This window comes from Coregonus clupeaformis, chromosome 8 (genome assembly GCF_020615455.1).
Source record: "Coregonus clupeaformis isolate EN_2021a chromosome 8, ASM2061545v1, whole genome shotgun sequence".
Classification (NCBI taxonomy): domain Eukaryota; kingdom Metazoa; phylum Chordata; class Actinopteri; order Salmoniformes; family Salmonidae; genus Coregonus; species Coregonus clupeaformis.
Genome location: NC_059199.1, coordinates 55,882,825 through 55,901,178, shown reverse-complemented (window position 1 = coordinate 55,901,178; position 18,354 = coordinate 55,882,825). Strand labels below are relative to the sequence as shown.

At 44.6% G+C, this 18,354-nt stretch overlaps 1 protein-coding gene across 1 annotated transcript in view; it reads left to right on the top strand.

Annotated features, from left to right (window-relative positions):
• The window catches only part of LOC121571275 (collagen alpha-6(IV) chain), a 105,652-nt gene that overhangs the window by 55,940 nt on the left and 31,358 nt on the right, over window positions 1-18,354 (top strand). Inside the window, exons 18-19 of the mRNA XM_041882644.2 lie at window positions 147-245; window positions 18,177-18,334. Coding sequence (XP_041738578.2) covers window positions 147-245; window positions 18,177-18,334 — 257 coding nt within the window. The remainder of the gene's footprint in view (window positions 1-146; window positions 246-18,176; window positions 18,335-18,354) is intronic.

The following is an 18,354-nucleotide window of genomic DNA, read 5'->3' as shown; positions in this document are numbered from 1 at the left end:
TGTGTGTGTGTGTGTGTGTGTGTGTGTGTGTGAGTGAAATACCACAGTGGTGTAAGTGTTCTTTGTACCAATACTTCTACTACTCTGTACAACAAGTCTAATCATCATTGTCTGTCTGTGTGTGTGTGTGTGTGTGTGTGCTGTAGCCAACATCCAAACTGACTTGTTCAACAATCTACCAGGAACGCCAGGACGACCAGGAGCCCAGGGACCACCTGGAGCCAGTGGATATAAGGGACCCAAAGGTAGGATACACACACACACACACACACACACACACACACACACATTACGCACAACAAAAACAAAATGGATGTAAAAAAAATCCACAGGACCTGATTCGCTGGACCCCTTTCTACTGCAGCTAACCCTCATTGTAGAATCTTTGACCCACATTTTTTTATTTAACAATTGCTTCTGGTGCTATCCCTAATATCTGGAAGGCTGCGCATGTCCTCCCCCTTCACAAAGGTGGGGATCCTTCTGACCTAGATAACTACCGCCCAATTTGTAGCCTATCTTGCCTTGCAAAAATATTAGAATCACTGGAAAACTCTCAGCTAAGCTCTTTTTTAACTTCAAATTATATTCTTAATGTGCACCAGTATGGTTTTAGACCTGGACATAGCACCATTTCTGCAGCTACACTTGTCTTAAATTGCTTAGATCATAGGAATCACTGTGCTGCCATATTTCTAGACCTATCCAAGGCCCAGTGGCGGCTCCTGAAAAAATTCTCAGGGGGGGCAATTTTTCTGATGATTTAGGTGACCTACACACATTTAAAAAAAGATATGTCCAGCAACAACATGAAGACAGGGGCAGCATATAAGTCAATACCAGAAGCATTTATTGACTGATCTCAAAAGTGTTGGCTTACAAAAGCAAAATAAGTTATCACAGTAAAAATAATCAAGGGTGTTCTTTTCACATTCCTCAACACTGCATAAACAATATGCATTTCCATAAAACACCTCATCTAATTGTGCCACAAAGTTGACAAGTCCAAGAAAAAATACCAGGGTTGGTGGAGCCCTCAGTTTCATCTTTGCCTCGCAAAGCTAACTCAAACACTCGCAAAAACTTCACACACTGGATTAGCCGGGCTGAGGATGTGGCGGTTCTTGCTAACCTCATCGTTGTGGCGGCGGACAGCTAGCCTGTATCCCTCATCCAGTTGAGTGGCAATGTTCACTCTCCCCAAAGCAGAGAATCTCAAACAGGTATCCATGTGGGTCTTTGACAGCTCATGTTTCTTAATCTTTTCTGAAAGATGGTGCATGTCCGTTACACCAGTCGCTGTCCAAGCGGTGCTGTCTGCCGTGCCGCCTTCAGGGTGAAAGAGTAAGCAGGGGTAGCAGAAGACTGCATTAGCTACATCGCAGCCTGCTAGCCAGGTTTTTCGTTCGTACCAATTTTTGGAAAATCCTCGGGTGTAGGACTTTCCCCCTTTAGTAGAAACCTGTTGAATTATTAAATTTGGTCTGGGAGGTCCTAATTGTTTTGTTGCCAATTTATCTTTGATTTGTTCGCCGACAAAAAGGAACTTCTTTCAAAGAGACAATCGAGTTGCACTGAACGCTAGCCATCTTGACAGTAGTACGTGAATTGATTGACGCTGCTACCCGCTCTTTTCTTAGTTACGTTCATGGTTATGTTACGTATGACGGCGCGTAAGTGCAAGCCCTCCCGAACCCATAGAGATTGTATTGAAAGCTCTGATATTTGAAAAAAAAAGATTTTACATGAGAGTCTATGAGAGACTTCTGGGGCGATTTTCAACCTGACTGAAATCGCCCCAAAAGGGGCGGGGCCATTTGAAGCACGACTTTAGCCTGATTGGACATTTAGTGCCAGATCAGACGTCTAGATTAGAACACTGATAACTACTGTTGCCGTGATATAATTGATTAGAAAAAAAATCCCTTCCTTTTCCCGTTTGGCAGTGCGTCGCCCATATCGCCCTAATGAACACACCGCCCCTGCCAAGGCCTTTGATGCTGTGTGCTTCTGATGGTGTCAAGTCAAATGACCTTGATATTACTAAAGGTGTCCCGCAGGAGTCGATTTTGCAACCTGTCCTCTTTACTATTTATATAAATAATATTGGTCTATCTGCAAAAATCTGTAACATTCATCTGTATGCAGATTACGCTGTTATGTACGCTATTGTCCCTACTGCTGACCAGGCTATGTTAGAGCTGCAATCTGATTTGGTACAATCTGGTACTTAATGCGGGAACAACTAAATGTATGTTGTTTTCTAATTCCCTTCGAAATATTTCAGATGGTTTTCACATGAATGCATTGGATGTTTCTTTCATCGAGCACTTTCCCGCCTATAAATATGTGGGCTTTTGGATTTACAAAAATGTTGCTTTTAAAAATAATACCAATGAGCTAGTTAAGAAGCTGCCATTTAAAGTAGGCTTCTTTTATTGAAATAGGTCATGCCTCGAAAGAAATTACACCAATATCTCTCAATTCTATGGATCACATCATCTCATTATATACTGACGATATTTTACTTTATCTAGACAATGTATCTAAATCCCTCTCAAAAGCTCTGAAGATCATAGACAATTTCAGCTCTATCTTAAGTTATAAAATACATCTAACCAAATCTGCCCTTCAAGAACCCAGATGAGGGACTCCATCTCTACTTATGGAATCCCAATAGATGGACTAATATCCCAGTTGCTTTAACCGGCCGAATATCTATTGTCAAAATTAATATATTGCCATTGCTGAATTTCAGTAGTTCAATGCTTTCCTTGTCTCCCCTTTCTGGCTATTGGGATAAAATCCATAGTGCGGTTTCAAAATATACAATTCAAAATATACATATAAACTGTTCAAAAGTTTGGGGTCACTTCAACATTTCCTTGTTTTCGAAAGAAAAGCAATTTTATTGTCCATTAAAATAACATCAAATTGATCAGAAATACAGTGTAGACATTGTTAATGTTGTAAATGGCTATTGTAGCTGGAAACGGCAGATTTTTAATGGAATATCTACATAGGCGTACAGAGGCCCATTATCAGCAACCATCAGTCCTGTGTTCCAATGGCACGTTGTGTTTGCTATTCCAAGTTTATCATTTTAAAAGGCTAATTGATCATTAGAAAACACTTTTGCAATTATGTTAGCACACATGAAAACTGTTGTGCTGATTTAAAGAGGCAATAAAACTGGCTTGTTGAGTATCTGGAGCATCAGCAATTGTGGGTTCGATTACAGGCTCAAAATGGCCAGAAACAAATAACTTTCTTCTGAAACTCGTCAGTCTATTCTTGTTCTGAGAAATGAAGGCTATTCCATTCGAGAAATTGCCAAGAAACTGAAGATCTCGTACAACGCTGTGTACTACACCCTTCACAGAACAGCGCAAACTGGCTCTAACCAGAATAGAAAGAGGAGTGGGAGGCCCCGGTGCACAACTGAGCAAGAGGACAAATACAATAGAGTGTCTAGTTTGAGAAACAGACGCCTCACAGGTCCTTAACTGGCAGCTTCATTAAATAGTACCCGCAAAACACCAGTCTCAACGTCAACAGTGAAGAGACGACTCCAGGATGCTGACCTTCTAGGCAGAGTTGCAAAGAAAAAGCCATATCTCAGACTGCCCATCTGTGGTCCTCTGTAGCTCAGCTGGTAGAGCACGGCGCTTGTAACGCCAAGGTAGTGGGTTCGATCCCCGGGACCACCCATACACAAAAATGTATGCACGCATGACTGTAAGTTGCTTTGGATAAAAGCGTCTGCTAAATGGCATATTATATTATTATTATATTTAATCTTTTATTTTTATTGGCCAGTCTGAGAAATTGCTTTTTCTTTGCAACTCTACCTAGAAAGTCAGCATCCCGGAGTCGCCTCTTCACTGTTGACGTTGAGACTGGTGTTTTGCAGATACTATTTAATGAAGTTCCATAAAAAATCAGCCGTTTCCAGCTACAATAGCCATTTACAACATTAACAATGTCTACACTGTATTTCTGATCAATTTGATGTTATTTTAATGGACAAAAAAATTGCTTTTCTTTCGAAAGTAAGGACATTTCTAAGTGACCCCAAACTTTTGAATGGTAGTGTATATGGCAAGGTAAGCGAGCCCGGATAAAATTAACAAACTTGCAAAGAGGGAAAGATGTAGGAGGACTATCCGTACCAAACTTTAAATTGTATTTCCAGGCACTAGCCATCATTCTTCTGTACCCTGGCTGAGTATAGAGAGAAATACGGTGTCTCCTATTGCCCTGGAAGAGGTGGTCTTCACTGATATATCCATTTAACAATGTAAACTATGCTTTGAACCTATTATGTTTCACACAATTTCTTTTCGGCACAAAATAGAAAAACAATGTAAATGGGAATCAAAATGGCATGTTTCACAATAATGCCTTGCGATCTGGAGGGTGGCCTTCTGCATCCCCCCCAATGGTCCAAATGTGTAATCCACACTCTTTCAGATATCATGGACAGTAATGGTTTGAGAACATTCCAATATTTGAAAGATGCCTACACATTACCAGGCAAGTCTAGTAAGCTGGCCTATTGAGTCCCTTGGGAAACCCAACTACTGAACCATCCAATGATGGGATTTATAAATACATTTTCTGGGCTCCGGAAAGAACTAATCTCTATAATATATAAACAACTTTTGGAAAGCTCATATTCTGAGCTAGCCATTAAACAAGTATGGTCCACAGATCTAATTGGAACAGAATATGGAAAAATATGACCTTGGCATCCCGTAATTCGAACCATCAACTTATACATTTTAAGTTTGTTCACAGACTATATTTAACACCAAGGAAACATTTTCCAATGAAATTGGCCCCAACTCCCAACTGTTCAGTGTCCCTTAAATCTGGTAGGCACATTCCTCCATATGATGTGCCCTGCAGTTAAATGCTTCTGGGGCAAAGTTACAAAATTAATTTAAAAGTGCATGAATATAAATATATAATGCTTTGCATCTATTATAAATAATAAGCCATTTAGCAGACGCTTTTATCCAAAGCGACTTACAGTCATGCGTGCATACATTTTTGTGTATGGGTGGTCCCGGGGATCGAACCCACTACCTTGGCGTTACAAGCGCCGTGCTCTACCAGCTGAGCTACAGAGGACCACATTTATTATGTTACTTAACGAGGATAGCTCCTTGAATCTCTCAATTAATCAGAGACGAATACAGCTGGCAGGCAACAGTGCCGCAAAAAATATGTTGGCTCTTAGATGGCAATCACCTCACTCTCTCCCAATTCGCCAGTGAATACAGTTACTATTAGAAGTTATAACATTGGAATTATTGACAGCTAGAATGAATGGTGCTAGTGGAACAATTGAGGCCTGGACAAATGCACTTGACTCTGTAAATAATCATATAGGCTAAAGCCCAACACATACAAACAAACAATCCATAAAGCCCAACACATACATACAAACAGTAGACACTAAGTGTACAAAGCATTAGGAACACCTTCCTAATATTGAGTTGCATCCCCTTTTGCCCTCAGAACAGCCTCAATTCGTCGGGGCATGGACTCTACAAGGTGTCGAAAGCGTTCCACAGGGATGCTGGCCCATGTTAACTTCAATGCTTCCCACAGTTGTGTCAAGTTGGCTGGATGTCCTTTGGTTGGTGGACCATTCTTGATACACACAGGAAACTGTTGAGTGCGAAAACCCAGCAGGGTTGCAGTTCTTGACACACTCAAACCGGTGCGCCTGGCACCTACTACCATACCCCGTTCAAAGGCACTTAAATCTTTTGTCTTGCCCATTCACCCTCTGAATGGCATACATCCATGTCTCAATTGTCTCAAGGCTCAGAAATCCTTCTTTAACCTGTCTCCTGATTTTGTACACTCAGTGTACAAACATTAGGAACACCTACTCTTTCCAAGACATAGACTGACCAGGTGAATCCAGGTGAAAGCTATGATCCCTTATTGATGTCACTTGTTAAATCCACTTAAATCAGTGTATATTGGAGTCAACATGGGCCAGCATCCCTTTGGAATGTTTTCGATGCCTTGTAGAGTCCATGCCCCGACGAATTGAGGCTGTTCTGATGACAAAAGGGGGTGCAACTCCACATTAGGGGGTCCAACTCCTTCAAGGCCGCCTACGGGTAGAGATTTTATGAACTTGGAATTTGAAATGGATAATGTACCTGTAACCCCCATAAATAAATTCCTGGGGTCCACACAAAACATGAAACATGACATAATACAGAACATTAATAGACAAGAACAGCTCAATGATAGAACAACATACATTTTTAAAGGCACACGTAGCCTACATATCAATATATACATAAAAACTATCTAGGTCAAATAGGGGAGAGGCGTTGTGCCGTGAGGTGTTGCTTTATCTGTTTTTTGAAACCAGGTTTGCTGTTTATTTGAGCAATATGAGTTGGAACGGAGGCTCTATATAATACTGTATGCTTTATTGAATTTGTTCTGGATTTGGGGACTGGTGGCATGTCTGGTGGGGTAAGTTTGTGTGTCAGAACTTTGTGTAAGTTTGGGTATGCAAACAATTTGGGATTTTCAAAAATAAGAAGTGATGGGGGGGCGCTGTTGGAAGCCAAGGATGTAGCACGCGTCTCCCTATCGCTCCTGAGTTAGTGACCAAATTTATATATTTAACTTTGCAAAACTGCATACATTTCTGTTTGCCCAGGCGTCTGAAGAGACCCATAAACAACTCAGTTCAAGTTTAATAAATTTAAATTCGTAATGACATCAACCCGACCAAAAACAGAGTCTGCAAGAGCAGGCCGCAACAAGCCTGCAACTTCTCCCGACTCACCCCGCCACTCGAACGCTACCAATGTCGGTCCCACGGAAACACTGACTGTGGAGATGCTACAATCCGTGATAGGCACCCTCAAAGCCGACATTTTCGGAAAAATTGACTGTCTCTCTACCAACCTCAGGTCAGAGATATCAACGATCAAAGACGAGCTTAAAAAATCTATCGAGAGTATACAGAATAAGCTCGACGCACATGGGGTGACTTTATCGGATTTGGAGCGAAGGGCTACAGACCACAGCACTTTCGCATTAGCGAGCTAGAGGCTAACGTCGGCTCATTGACAACTGGGTGGCATTCCTCGATAATAGATGCGAAGATATGGAAAGTAGAATGCGGAGGAACAACATTCGTCTACTGGGAATACCGGAGGGAGTGGAGGGCCCAAGACCCACGGAGTACATGGCCCAGCTACTTCAGGAGCTGCTCGGGCTAGAGGGAGAAGCCATTGCTAGACCGGGCTCACCGCACTCTGCGTAGCCGACCCAGGGATGGAGAACCCCACGACCATTTGTCATCAGGGTGCATTTCTTTCACGTCCGCATAGCGACATACTGAGAAGATCGGGAGAAGCATCCCTCTTCTACATAAGGGTAAAAGAGTCTCGATATTTGCGGACTACACAACAGCTGTGGCTAAGAGGCGGGCTAGCTTTGGAGCTGTGAAACGCCAACTACACACCTGCCCGGGCGTGAAGTTCGGCCTCATCTACCCTGCGGTTTTGAGACTGACTTTACCGGACGGCTCCATGCACAGATTCGAGGACCCGGCTATAGCGGCAGATTTCATCAACAAGAACGTGAAAGCGGCTGTTGTACCGCATGGTTTGTAACAAATGGTTGGCTAGCTGGTCTTCCTAGCAGGCTAGTTAGCAGGCTGAATGGGTGACTAACGAAGCCATCTCTGCTGGGTTCATCGACATATGAATGTCATTCTCTTCTTTATCTCTTTATTTCCAGCCCAGGTTTGCCGCCTCTAATGCCAATATCTGGGGGTCTGCATGGCGGTTTCAGTCTGATCATTTACCATCTGCGTCGAGGTTAAACCTCTCTTAATCGAGGATAGTTTTCCTTAGACTCTATTGGGGACCATTCTATTCATGTTTGGCTTACTCTAGTTAAATGGTCACTAATCTTAGGTAGCACAGAGTAAGAGTTATCATGCTTAGCTCTAAACTTTCTTCGTATTTAGAGTTTTTGCTTGCATCTCATTTGGGGAGATGCTTCGGCAAGGGCGGGTGTGAGGGAAGGGTTTGTTCACTCTCTATTTGTATATAGTTTGTATATGTTTTTGTGCCTCTTCGTTTGTCTTTGTTTTTTACATTTGCGCTTTTAGGTTCAACTAAGATCTTCAGTTTACATTGTGCCTTGTCCTTTACACATCCTCTCTCTCTCTTAAGATATGACTCAGCCTAGTGTAGCCCATACTGCTGGAGGGAATGGCTTTAATTTTCTTACTTGGAACTGCAGGGGGCATAAATAACCCAGTTAAACGTAGTAAGGTGCTACACCATCTTCATCATTTGAAAGCTCACATCATCTTTCTCCAAGAAACTCATCTGAAGGTATCACAACACTCAAGTCTTAGGTGCAGATGGGTGGGTCAGGTGTTCCATTCCTCATTTCAGAGTAAGGCGAGAGGGGTGGCTATTTTACTTCACAGATCGGGTACCTTTTACATGTTCTAAGGTGATCGCAGATCCCATGGTAGATATATAATTGTCAGTGGTAGGCTGCTCAATACAAAGGTTCTTCTTGTTAATATCTATGCTCCTAATTGGGACAATGGTGATTTTTTCAAATCGGTTTTCTCTACACTCCCAGATATGTCCACCCATATGTTGATTTTAGGAGGTGACTTTAACTGTTGGTTAGACCCACAATTGGATCGATCCTCCACTAAACCTACCACCCTATCAACCTCAGCTAGAGTTGTTCGAACCTTTATGTCTGAATTCGCAGTCTCAGATCCTTGGAGAATGGTTAATCCAGCTGGGAAAGCATACTCTTTTTTCTCATCGGTTCACCACACTTTTACGCGCATAGACTACTTCCTTGTTGATGACCGGCTCCTCCACTCCATAACTTCATGTTCATATAACCCAATTGTTGTATCTGACCACGCCCCCTGTTACTATGGGAAGTAGCTTTTCAAAATGTTGACAATCAGCGACCGCCTTGGCGACTAAAAACTCAACTGCTCAGTAATGAACACTTTGTCAATTTTGTTTTGAGTCAAATCGACTTTTTCATGATTACAAATAGAACCCCCAAACATCTCTGCGTCTACTCTCTGGGAAACTTTTGAAAGCTTATATCAGAGGTGAAATTATCTCCTACACCGCACATGAGAACAAATTGAAAAGGAATAGGTTATCTATGCTAACACGCTGTATTGCCCAATTAGATGACATTTATGTCGTTTCACCATCCCCCGGATATTTATAAGGAACGTTTAACTCTGCAAGCAGAATTTGACACACTATTAACAGACCAGGTTACTGAAATGCTTGTCAAGTCTAGGAGCACTTACTATGAACAAGGAGAGAAAGCCAGTAAATTATTAGCTCACAAGTTACGTCAACAATCATCATCATCTCAGATTACAAAAATTCGTACATCATCTGGGATATCATTAGATCCTGGGGGATCAATGAGGAGTTCAAGAGATTTTACCAGTCTCTATATACCTCTGAAAGTAAAGCGGATACACTGGAATTGGATAATTTCTTCCACTCACTATCTGTGCCTTCGGTCGGCCGGGATTTGGTAAAAAAAATTAGAGCAGCCGATCACTGTTGAAGAACTGTCTAACGCTGTCAAATCCCTTCAATCTGGGAGAAGCCCAGGGCCTGATGGCTACCCGACAGAGTTTTATAAAAAGTTTATCACCAAAATAGCCCCTATTCTAATTGAAATGTACAATGATGCATTTGTAAACGGTGCTCTCCCACATACTCTCACTCAAGCAACCATTTGTGTTATTCTTAAAAAAAACAAAGACCCTCTTGACTGTGCATCATACCGTCCAATTAGCCTGCTAAATGTGGACTATAAAATTCTAGCCAAAAATTCTGGCAACGCGGCTAGAAACAGTCCTCCCATCAATTATCTCTCCGGATCAAACAGGATTTATAAAAAATAGACACTCATTCTTCAATCTCCGAAGATTATTTAATATTATATACAATCCTTCTGTCGACAATACCTCTGAAGCCATTATATCCCTGGACGCGGAGAAAGCGTTTGATCGGGTGGAATGGAAATACCTTTTTACACTCTAAATAAATTTGGCTTTGGCTCCAAATTCATGACCTGGATAAAACTTCTGTACTCATCCCCCCAAGCCTCTGTCAGGACTAATAACACTCAATCAGATCGCTTCCCTTTGCAAAGATCGACACGTCAGGGTTGCCCTTTAAGTCCCCTTACTGTTTGCCCTCGCCATAGAGCCACTTTGCAATAGCACTTCGCTCCAACCCCCTCATCAAAGGCATAGTCAGATACGGGCACGAACACAAACTGTCTTTATATGCAGATGATTTATTAATATACACATCCAATCTTTCTGTCTCTGTCCCTGCTGCCCTTGCCACTTTCGCATCCTTCGGTCACATATCAGGGTATAAACTAAATCTCAGTAAAAGTGAATTGATGCCACTTAACATGGCTGCAAAAAAATCCCCTTTACATAACTTGCCATTTAAAATAGCACACAGTAGTTTTATTTATCTCGGGGTACATGTCACAATTAGGTTTGAAAACCTTTTTCAAGCCAACTTTGCTCCTCTCTTAACCCGTACTAAGGACGATTTGGAACGGTGGTCTTTGCTACACCTCTCCTTAGTTGCTAGAATTAACTCTATTAAAATGAATACTCTCCCTAAATTCTTATACCTCTATCAGTGCCTTCCAATATTTCTACCCAATACATTTTCAAAAAAGATCGACGGCCCTAATTCTACCCTTTATATGGGACAAAAAGCCTCCTAGGATGCGAAAACAGCTCTTGCAGAGGCCCAAACCAGACGGCGGTCTAGCTCTACCAGATTTCAGATCCTATTATTGGGCCGCTAACCTTAGGATCATTCAGTACTGGTTGCAGAGAAGAGTAATATTCCCACCCCCAACTTGGCTGGAGATGGAGGCTGCCTCGTCTACACCGGCATCACTGTCTTCCCTCGCTCACTCCTCTATTACAGGCCCTTACTCCTCCTTCACCAATAATACATGTGTCAAAACAACATTGAAGATCTGGAATCAATTTAGGCGCCACTTTGGGTTTCAAACAACCTCTTCCTTGGCTCCGGTAGCCTCAAACCCAGCTTTTCCCCCATCTATGATTGATGGTGCTTTCTCAACATGGTCTAATCTCGGTATTAAAAGATTCAGAGATCTGTATACCAACAATACATTTAGTACGTTTCAACAACTATCAGCTAAATTTGGTCTCCCCAGACATCATTTTTTTAGGTTCTTACAAGTCCGGAGTTACATCCGCAGCATAGATCCAGGATTCCCCAACCTTTCTAGTGGAACACAGTTCGACACATTTCTCACCCCACTTCCTAATCAGAAGGGCACATTGTCAATAATCTATAGTCAAATTTGCTCACTACAAGCCATCTCATTAAACAATATCAAATCCTCTTGGGAGGAGGAACTGGGTGAGGAAATATCTGATGAACTATGGGAAGGGGCACTCAAAAGGGTACATAGCTCTTCTATTTGCGCTCGACACGGCCTCATCCAATGCAAACTCATTCATAGGGCTCACTGGACCAAAGCAAGACTATCAAAAATTTACAAGGATGTGAACCCTAATTGTGTTCGATGTAACCAGTCCCCTGCTAATCATGTGCACATGTTTTGGTGCTGCCCATCTCTTGTTGGTTTCTGGAAAGACATCTTTAACACACTCTCAGAATTAAGCGGCACACAGATCGAGCCAGACCCTCTCATTGCATTATTTGGAGTTTCCTTACCCACAATACAATTGACCAAAATGAATAAGGATGTAATTGCCTTTGTCACGTTGTTAGCGAGACGATTAATTTTACTTAGATGGAAATCCTCTGCAGCCCCCTTCTCATGCTCTTTGGATTAAATCTATTTTGAATTGCATAAAGTTGGAGAAAATAAAACAGACACTCAATGGGTCTGTAGACAAATTTTATGCAAAGTGGGCTCCCTTCTTTTCTTATGTCAAAAGAATACATTTCCCTGCAGTTCCAGAGTGATGTATATTTATATATTGGTGATGTAAGAAGCCTGGTATGTGCATATACGACATCTCGGATGTTAAGGACGGTAATAACTGTGCTAGCTGACCTATAACAACTGGATCAAAACAGATATTCTTCCTTTTTTTTTTTTTTTTTTGTGTTTTATCTTATTTATGTACTTAATGTCTATTTTTTCTTTCATGTCTGTCTCTCCATGTTTTGCTGTATCGTTGTCTTCAAATTGTTGTTCCATATTCATACCAAATAACTTTCAAGTGCAATTATTTACTAAATGCTGGTACTGAAAATTCAATAAACAAAGTATATAAAAAAAAAAAATAAGAAGTGATGCAGTCAGTCTCTCCTCAACTCTTAGCCAAGAGAGACTGGCATGCATATTATTTATATCAGCCCTCTGATTACAATGAAGAGCAAGACGTGCTGCTCTGTTCTGGGCCAGCTGCAACTTAACTAGGTCTTTCCTTGCAGCACTCGACCACACGAGATAAGACAAAACTAGAGCCTGCAAAACTTGCTTTTTGGATAATTACAAGATTATGCTATAATACTGTTATTGCATCAAATGGTTGTTTTCTGCAATAGAATAGGGTTCTTAGAAACTCTCATGTGTCTGTGTTAACACTGACAGTAGATTTACGATGCCTTTGGTGATAAACCTAACAAGCCACATTCCATTCATGTGAGGAAGATGGCTCCGGTCTGACTGAGCATGCATTCCACAGAATTAGTTGGTGTTTGTGTAATGAGGTACCAGGGAGAGATGGCTTGGGTATGGATAATGGTGAGAGGAACCTTGTTTTGGGGGCCAAACTCTGGTTTCCATACAGTAAGAACAGTCTTCATAGCAAATGCTATCTGGATGGGAGATACTCCTTTCTCATATATCAAGTCTCACCTTGTGACCCATTCCATACATCTGTTGTTTGTCATGTAGACTAAGAGGAGGTATCTTTGCTATAAAAGATATTTGAATTATTTGTGTCAGGGCACTCAGCCCAACAGTCAAGACCAGCCTCGCTTATTGCCTTATTGATACATTTTGAATAAAATAATATCCTGATTGGTTATTGACCCTGTCTCTCCTCATTATTGATTAGAATTTCCCCTACACATTAGAGAAGCTTCCATTATAGAAAACACTTTGAGTTCTATTAGATAGATAGCTCTGAAACCACGAAATGGCAGAGGTTGAAAAGCCATAACACATAAATTTTTTCAACAACAGGTTATGGTCAGTAATATTAAAGGCTGCACTGAAATCTAACAGTACGGCTCCCACAATCTTCTTATTATCAATTTCTTTCAACCAATCATCAGTCATTGTTGTCAGTGCAGGACATGTTGAGTGTTACAGGAGGGGGTCGCAGTTCCGGAGCGATCCACCAGGTGGCAACCTCTGGCAACCTTAGGCACCTCCTCACTCACAGTCTGGACTAATCTTGATCCTATTGGTGTCACCTGTGTCTACCTGCTCACCTGTGTATTTATGCCCTCACTTCCCTGTGTTCCCTTGCTCAGTTTTCTCTGACAGTTCCTCTATGCCCATTAGTACTAATCAGTGTCTGATCGGAGACGTATGTACAGGTACTTGAGAAGTGTTCTCTCTGTTTCTTTATTTGTTTCAGTCGTAGTTAGTATTTCATATTTTGGCTGTCAGCCTGTTTTTGGAGACTTATTTACTCCGCCTTTCTTTTATCGTGATAAGTCCGTTATTTTGTAACCTGGCTTCGGGACCACCAGTAAAGATCCTTGTTTCACCATCTCTACCTACTGCCTACTGTCTATCCTGCACCGCACCTGGGTCACACCTCACACCAACCCTTACAGAAAACGGAGCCAATATGGACCCAGCGGAGGCAGCACAGTATCGGAGCGCATTAGCAACGCAGGGAGCTATGCTGAACCAACACGACCACAGCCTGCAGCAGATCACCGAGAATCTCCGCCAGCTGACAATCGCCGTGCAGAGCCGGGTGGACACCCGACCAGCCCCAGCAGCCAGCGGAGCAGAAGCCGCAGTAGCGGCGTCTCCAGTCTCACCTGCGACATCGCGGGAACCCCGCCTACCACCTCCGGAGAGGTATGACGGACGTCCAGAGGGCTGCAGGGAATTCCTCACCCAATGTTCCCTGGTATTCAGCCTACAACCCTCCTCCTTCCTTACTCTCCCTCTCCGTTCCGGTCATGGGCCTGGACGGCCGGCCGTTGGGGTCGGGCTTCATCACCCGCCGCACTGTCCCCGTGCATGTCCGGGTGGCAGGGGGGCTACGGGAGGATATCCAGTTTTTGGAGTGTCCCCTCGTCCTCTGGCACCCCTAGCTGGTCGACCACAAACCCCGGATAGGCTGGTCCACGGGGCAGCTCATCCTGGAGGGAGGCTCCGCCCCTGTCCTGTTCTGGTCTCCACCAACCACTCATCAGCCCAAACCACCGTCCCAGACCACCTACCAGTCCTCACCTCTTCCCCAGGTCCCGCACTCAGAACCGCCTACCGCCCAAGCGGCGGTTTCCACCGGGAGGATGGCGGCTACAGACTCCGTCACCGGCCCAGACCTGGCAGGCATTCCCCGGGAGTATTGGGATCTGGGGGAGGTGTTTAGTAAGAGGCGTGCCAAGGGCCTACCTCCTCACAGGCCATACGACTGCGCTATCGATCTCCTGCCGGGTGCCATGCCCACACGAGGGCAATTGTTTTCCTTGTCCCGGCCGGAGACGCTGGCCATGAGGGAGTAAATCGACGAGGCACTCGTCCGCCCCTCTACCTCACCCGCGGGCGCGAGCTTCTTCTTCATGGGGAAAAAGGACGGTGGGCAGCGGCCGTGCATTGATTACCGGGCGCTCAACAACATCACGGTTAAGAACCGCTACCCACTCCCCCTGATGACGACGGCATTCGAGTCGTTGCAGGGAGCCCGGGTCTTCACCAAGCTGGACTTATGAAATGCCTACAACCTGGTGAGGATTCGGGAGGAGGACGAGTGGAAGACGGCTTTTAACACATCCAGTGTGCATTACGAGTACAAAGTCATGCTGTTCGGTCTAGCCAATGCGCCTGCAGTGTTTCAGGCGTTGGTTAGTGACGTACTCCGGGACCTCCTCGACTACAGCGTCTTCGTGTATTTGGATGACATCCTAATATTTTCAAAGGACATGAATGAACACCAGCAGCACATTCGGCAGGTCCTCCAACGCCTTCTCTGTCACCAACTCTACGTCAAGGCGGAGAAGTGCGTGTTCCACACGGAGACAGTCTCCTTCCTGGGGTTCCTCGTCACCCAGTGGGACCTACGGATGGACCCAGCCAAGGTCAGCGCGGTACTAGATTGGCCCCAGCCCTCCTCCCTCAAGCAACTACAACTGTTTTTAGGGTTCGCTAATTTTTATAGGCGATTTATTCGCAATTTTAGCTCCCTAGCCCCTCCCCTGACAGCCCTCACCCAGATGAGCGTGCGCTCCTTCGCCTGGACCCCGGAAGCGGGGAACGCATTCGATGTGCTTAAGTGGCGCTTTACATCGGCCCCGGTCCTAGGGCATCCTGATCCGTCCCTGCTGTTCATTGTGAAGGTGGATGCTTCAGACATTGCGATGGGAGCAATCCTGTCTCAGCGGTTCCTCATGGACGGTAAGACTCCTGCACGTTTTTCTCCTGTCGGCTGTCCCCGGCGGAGCGGAATTACGACGTGGGGAACCGTGAGCAGCTAGCGGTCAAGTTCGCCCTGGGGGAGTGGAGGCATTGGCTAGAGGGGGCCACCCATCCATTCGTCGTATGGACTGACCATAAGAACTTAGCCTACATTCAGGGGGCCAAGAGGCTCAACTCGCGCCAGGCCAGGTGGGCGTTGTTCTTCACTAGGTTCCGGTTCATGATCTCATACCGTCCAGGGTCGAAGAACACCAAGCCTGACACACTCTCCCGGCAGTTCGACCATGTGGACCTGGTGGAGAGAGACGACCCCATTGTTCCCAACGCCCTGATTGCTGCCCCAGCTTCGTGGGGAATCGATAGGCTGGTCAGTGCAACGCTACGGCGGGAGCCTAATCTGAGCGGAGGTCCATCGGGGAGGATGTACATACCCAAGGCAGTGTGCTTGCGACTGCTTCAGTGGGCGCACGCGTCCGACGTCACCAGCCATCCGGGGGCGCCAGGACGTTCGAGTTCCTGCGTAGGAGGTTCTGGTGGCCATCAGCTGAGGGGGATATGCACGCCTTCGTGGCTGCTTGCCTGGTGTGCACATGCACGAAGAGCTCACGTCAGCCCGCGGCAGGGCTGCTCCGACCCCTGCCTATCCGCAAGCATGGAGTGGAGTCCAGGAAGCTGTCCCCCCCAGTTCGTTGGGCCATTCAGAGTGGTCCGGCGAGTCAACCCAGTGGCCTACCGCTTGCAACTTCCCCTTACCATGCGGGTGCATCCCACGTTCCATGTGTCCCTCCACAAGCCCGTCGCCACCTGTCCCCTGGCTCCCCCTCCTCGTCCTGTTCCCCCGCTGTGCCTCGTCGGAAGGCAGCCGGCTTTTACTGTGGACCGGATCCAGGACTGCCGGTGGGTGGGGAGGGGTACTCCAATTTCTGGTGGACTGGGAGGGTTATGGGCCAGAGGAGTGGTCCTGGGTGCCCAGGAGGGACATTCTGGACCCAGGGCTGATAACAACATTCCGTTGTCTCCACCCGGAGGCGCCGAGGTGAACAGCATTTCCAACAGTTCGCTAAGAGCTGGCAGCAATCTTATAGGTCTGCTGTTAGAACCAGTAAAGGCCGCTTTACCACTCTTGTGTAGCGGAATTACTTTGTCCTCAAGCCTGGAGGGAAGCCAAAGACTTTCCTTTAGGCTCACATTAAAGATCTGACAGATAGGAGTGGCTATAGAGTCTACAGTATTAGTTCTACAGTATTAGTAAAAATGTGATCGATACATGTGGGTGATCTTGTTCCTGTAGTGTTTGTAAACACCCTGGTTCCAGATTACAGGCACTGGTTACAGTGAGAAGCTTCCTCTTGAGCGGTCAGCTTGATGAAAACCAGTAAATATTCAGGTCTCCAAGAAAGTAGATCTCTCTGTTTACGTCACAAGTATTTCACACATTATTTAGATACTGACTGTTAGCACTTGGTGGCCTATAGCAACACCCCCCCAAAAAAAAAGGCGTTAGATGTGCCAAGTGAACCTGCAACCACAACACTTCAATAACACTTGACATAAGATATTTTCTAAGCATTACAGGGATATGGGTCTGAATATTTACAGCAACACCTCCCCCATAAGCATTTATGTCTCTTCTACAGATGTTATATCCTTGTATTGCTACTGCTGTATCATTAAATTAATTATCTAAGTGAGTCTCAGAAATTGCTAATATAGGAATGTTATCTGATGTTAGCAAGTTATTGATTTCATAAACCTTATTTCTAAGGCTACATATATTCATATGGGCTATTTTCAGCCCTTTCCTGGGTAGCTTATCAGAGATCGACAGAATACTGAAAAGAGCAAACAAAGCAAGAGGAAAAAATATACATTCAGCAGTCCATTAATCAATTGGTGTGCGTGTGCTGCGGGGTTGGTTAACTCTTGAGATCCCTCGTGTCTCTACCAACCTAGTTAAATCAGCCTTTAGTTTTAACGCCCCCCCATGTTTGGAATAATTTACAAACCTTATTAAATCTGGAATCCCTGGTGCCAATAGGGCTGTTTAGAACACTGATGAGGGATGAATTCACTGAGGCTTGCAAGTGTTTTGGATGATTGTGGTGGTTTATTTGTGTTGTTGAGATGTGGTGTGTATCTGCTGTATCCTGTAGTTTCTTTTTGCCGTTTTATTGAATTATCATGTTGTGAGTTTTTTGTTCTCAGGGCTCGATTGTGAATGAGACCCTGGTCTCAATTGGCTCCCCTGAATAATTAAAAGTTAAATAAAAAATAAAACACACATCTGTACATCCATTTTACACTGACTCTTGTACCCAATTTTTTCCCAACACCTCTCAAGTGTATTGTGTTTTTATACAGCTGCAAACCAAATAGCCCAATTTTGGGACAATAATGTTTTTCTGTATCTTAATCTGAATCTCCTTATCTTACTTCCATCTTCCTCTGTGGTTCAGGGGAGCTGGGTGACTGTAACTGCCTGGGAGAAGGCACCTCGGGTGGGGTGGGGGCACTGGGTGCTCCTGGGGCTGATGGAAGACCTGGGGGGTCAGGACGTAAAGGCGAGAGCGGAGACCCTGGCATACCTGGTTTCGGAGGACAACCAGGAACACCTGTAAGTGAGCAGGATTTTAC